Below are 5000 nucleotides of genomic sequence, written 5' to 3'. Positions count from 1 at the left end.
TCACTTGTGATACATCTAGTCTTTGCAAACTTCAGTTACAGTCTAGTCTCTTTGTTTATTTTCAGTTTATATTTAATACAAAACAAAGAAATAATAATTAGAGATCACTTGAATACAACAATAAGAATGTGAAACAAATTTTACATTTTTTACATGGCTCTATAGTATCAATGTTATAGAAGTCATTAAGATATTCATGTTTCCATTCTTCAACATTATTATACACAAGAAGTCTGATGATGAACCACAAATACATCACACTCAATGCCAATAAAAGAATAGTCATGAACACTACACATGAACCAATCAGCTTCTTTCCTAAAGAAGAGCAGCATGACTTCATGGCAAATATGAAGTATAGCAACTATAGGAGGATTATTGTCATTTTGGCAGATAAGCAAATAAAATATGTTTATGTTTTCTGGGCTGAATAAGGATACTGGATGCAACTTATTTTTTTTCTCAAGACTCTACTTTCCTACTGAGAATATATCTAGAAATCACAGTTAATGTTGATTAAGTACAGAAAAGGCAAAACTTATTACACTTCAAGACATTAAGGAAAACCCCCACAAATATTTTTTGCAATACAAGTTTTTCATTCAGCAAGCCAATGTATAATTGTAATTTTACCAAGTGATCTTCTTTCCTGCACATTATACAATATGCAAGGACAGCAAATATTTCCCTAATCAAATCATGATTCTACCAAATTTGAGGAAATCTCTTCAGCAGCCATTAAAGCAGCTGCTCACATATCAAAAACTAAGAAATTGCTATTTTTCAAAAACAAAAGAACTGATAAATACCTGACCCACGCCCTTCAAGGCTGGTGTTATGTTGATAAAGTCATGGTAATACCACTGGTTGGTGACTTCCATGCTACCAGGGTTATAGGTGGTAATCCCTGCATTGCCAACGCTAAAAATGCGTTTGTACCTGAAAGTGAAAGGCAGCGTTAATCAAATATATTTACCTTCAGTATAATTCATTACAATTACAATTTGAAATATCAAAGCTCTTGCTAGAAAGAGCATGATTCCTAATATCTACTATTCTAGTACTGAAAAGTTACTTCATTTCTTAAATATTACATAATACTTTTCAAAAACATCAATATTAAATAATTTTCTTTTTTAGTGGTATACTTACTTGCCCTTCCATGCCGAGTGCTTTGTAACCAAATAACATGCCACATCTTGGTTATTTGTCCCCATGTCTCAGAAGACAACACTGTTAAAAATAATGTTTTCAAACCTTAGAATCAATATAATATATCATATTAAGAAATGTTAGAATCAATATAATATATCATATTAAGAAATGTTAGAATCAATATAATATATCATAATAAAAAGTATAACATTAAAAAATCTGAAGATTCATATTCAACACGTAAAACTGAAGAAAATAAATAATGTAACAAAATGCAATACAAGCACATTCAGATGGAGCTATTCCCATTAACCAACCAACAGCTGAGAAATACAGTAATTTAGTAAACTTTATTACACATCTAGATCTAAATATGCAAATGACCTAAGGAAAGATAATGTGATTCTTATCTATGAAATTTTAAATGGCCATAATTGTACCAAGACAGCCCTTTTCTGTATCTTAAAAATCTTTTCTAACTGAATGAGTATAAACATACAAATCCTAAGTATATAACAGTTTTCCCTTTTGTTACTAAGAAAGTAGTAGTCAGTGAAAGTAGTCTTATCTGTACAATATTCCATTAAAAGATTCTACTCTTTAAAGTAACATGTTATTTTTTTCTTCTAACAAAGTATGACATTTTTTAAACAGATTTGAATTATATATCTTTGAAAAAAGATCTAATATGAAAAAGTGGAACAAAACCTGTCTAAGAACAAACCTTGCACATTCATGACAACTTAAATCTATCGTACGACCTCAATCCTAGTGTTAAATTTCAAACATAATTGAGAGCAAGGAGGAAAAGCAATATATAACCAGTAAGATAATTTTCCATCTCACACTTGCCTCACTTCCCAATGACTTGCCCACACCATACTACAAGAGCCAAAAAATTTCATACTACCATCTACATACAATTGAAAATAATTCCTTGACTGACTACAAACCATTAAATATTGCACTCTAATTTCTATGAATGCCAATGATGTTGTAGAGAGCAAAATTGCAACAGAAAATCACAATCATATTCTTCTTTACTAACTTCTGAAAGAAAGTGAAAACATATTCACTTGTTACACAATTATACCAAATGTGTTCCTTTCAAATAACTACTTTACATCATAGATTTTTTTTTTCTAATAAGACAAGATTTTATCATTCACCTAAATTTTAGTATATCTAAACAGAATGTCATCTGTATCACACAGAAAAGACAATGGATGTTAATGACATTCAAAAACATCAAATGAAAATAAATAACACATAAATAATCTAATGCTATCTAATAACTTTCATATTAGCAAAATTGGATCCTTCAACTGTCACATCCTCCAGCAACTAAAATACAAAAGGTATCAACTGACTGATATACAGATATAAGACTTCAGTATTGAATAAGTATAGGAACTGTCATGCCTACTTGTCAATCACAGTCTGTCATGTGATTGCTCTTCCCGTGTCACTTGATGAGGAACCTTGTCATGACCAAGCTTTTGCACGTCATAATATTGCAACACTTCCTCTCTACAAATAACAAACAAGCGCACGCACAGTTGCATATGAAAATATATTAGTGTTGAAATATAACGTAAACAGCTGCCATCTCTCGAAAAATGACGGAAATGACAAATTTTCATGTGACAGTGTTGGTGGAATCTCAGGAAAATGATAACAATTGTCGATCCTTGGAAGGAAAAATCATTAAATCACACCACGGCCCATTATTTAGGAAACAATTACCCCCTCTAGCGCAACGTATGCAAGTGGACGGTATCACAACCTACCTGTTACTCCAATTCAGCAAGTTTTCCCGATGTAAATGACTAATACAAGTCCATATTCCCATCTGTGACAGGTCTCTCTTGTGTTTACGGTGGGTGTTTTGCTGGGAGTCTCTGCCTTTCGAATTCCGCCCTACTTGCACCGCTTTCATTTGACTAAACTCTACTCAGTATATGGCCCTTCACATGGATTATAAGTATGATAGTATTCTAGTCTAAATTTTTAAGAGCATAATGATGTTTTGTATTATATGCTTTGATTATGTAGCTTAGAATTATAATAAAGTGAAATCTTCGGTGAGAATGATGATAAGACACGTGAGAGCCAATCAGAGGTGACCTGAGAGACCGGGAAGTTCAAATTTATTTTCTGATGGGCGTAGCTTATCTACTAATATTCGGGACGAGGATATATATACATTCTACTGACATGTTAACTTCAGTATTTACTTATTATGCTAGATTGTGAGTCAAATCATATTTTCTGATGGGCATGCCTTATCTATGAATATAGTTATTAAAGATATAATATTGCATAACCAATAACGCCAGTACTTTATAATAGTACTGAAGTCACTTTATCCATAGGGATAATCTTGGAAAGTAAATAAAGATACCACTTATCAATTAAATCTGCAAGAACTTGCAACAATCACTTGCAGACTGATCAAAGTGAAGCAACTGAGATGTTAAATGATCCGCAAAGGAGTATGTGGTGGTTTACCTCACGGTTCACATTTCCCTGTGGCAACGGCTTGGCTGTTACATGATATGTTTTTTTTTCCATTAATCTCAGGCATAATGTTATAATATCATCTCAATATGACAGTAAGTATCTGAAGGTACCTAATTCGGGTAAAAAATCCTTAGTCTCTCTCTCTCTCTCTCTCTCTCTCTCTCTCTCTCTCTTTCTCTCCCTCTCTCTTTCTCTCTTTCTCTCTCTCTCTCTCTCTCTCTCTCTCTCACGCTATCTCTCAGTCATACACACACACACACACACACACACACACACACGCACACTCGCACGCACGCACGCACGTACGCACGCACGCACACACACACACACACACACACACACACACACACACACACACACACACACACACACAAACACACACACACACACATACGGGCTACCTCGCTTCCACACTCATAAAATACACAAAACAATAACATATAAACACAATCAAATAAACGTAAGAAATAAACATGCAAACGAACAGAAACAAATCCAAAACAAACGAACAAATAAGACATAAATTCACACGCCAACAACCAAACAAAAGACAAACACACAAGTACAGACACAGACTTCCCGTGTAGATAGCGACGGTCACACACTGTAGCCTGCACGTAACGTCACCACAATTATGTAGAGGCTGACAGTCCTAGAGAGACACAGCGGGAAAGTAAAACGAAAATGAGACAAAATTATGAGTGTTAATTTTACCTGGACATATAACAGATATTATTCTCCCTTTGTTCTGAACTTGAGATACAGGCGGATGTTAAATACACATTATCGGCCGGTTTGTTAGAATTGTGCGAGGCCCGACCCAAATAATATACTTGACATGCATAAATAAAGAAATAAATGCATATTTATATATCTAGACATGCATATCAACCCGGCAAATAGATGGTTAAATGTGTATATCTATCAGATATATAGACAGATAAGCCTTTATTTCTGCATCTGTATTTATGAAAATTCATCGGGTCGGGACTGGCACAATTTTAACAAACCGGCTGATTATCTGTGGTTACTTTTGATTTGGATCGTTGTGTTCTCGGCGTTGACAGGGAAGTCCTCTTAGTTTCTTAGAGCGAAGTCACAACACTCGCGTTGGGCAGAATTTCCAATAAGAGTTTTGTTATATTTCCGTCATTACTAAATTGCCAGCATCTATAATACTGCCGTCGGTGGTCTGAGAGGAACCTTGGGAAAGGATGTAAGTATACTGTTCTAATTATAAAACATACTTGACTATATATATATATATATATATATATATATATATATATATATATATATATATATATATATATATGTGTGTG

At 33.8% G+C, this 5000-nt stretch overlaps 1 protein-coding gene across 5 annotated transcripts in view; it reads right to left on the bottom strand.

Moving 5' to 3' along the window:
* The window catches only part of Rme-8 (receptor mediated endocytosis 8), a 69100-nt gene extending 66041 nt beyond the window's left edge, over positions 1-3059 (bottom strand). For 4 of the 5 annotated variants that reach the window (XM_027350917.2, XM_070137853.1, XM_070137854.1 and 1 more), the window contains exons 1-3: positions 2946-3059; positions 1153-1233; positions 810-939 (exon numbers count right to left, since the gene is read on the bottom strand). In XM_027350917.2, coding sequence (XP_027206718.2) covers positions 810-939; positions 1153-1217 — 195 coding nt within the window. In that variant the 5' untranslated portion in view covers positions 1218-1233; positions 2946-3059. Of the gene's footprint in view, positions 1-809; positions 940-1152; positions 1234-2581; positions 2628-2945 lie in introns of those variants that run through there. The other variant, XM_070137852.1, reaches the window with a different exon arrangement.
* Between the last annotated feature and the right edge of the window lie 1941 nt (positions 3060-5000).

Source organism: Penaeus vannamei, chromosome 23, assembly GCF_042767895.1.
Source record: "Penaeus vannamei isolate JL-2024 chromosome 23, ASM4276789v1, whole genome shotgun sequence".
NCBI lineage: Eukaryota > Metazoa > Arthropoda > Malacostraca > Decapoda > Penaeidae > Penaeus > Penaeus vannamei.
Note: the sequence above shows the minus strand (reverse complement) of the source record. Positions and strands in the feature narration are given on the sequence as shown.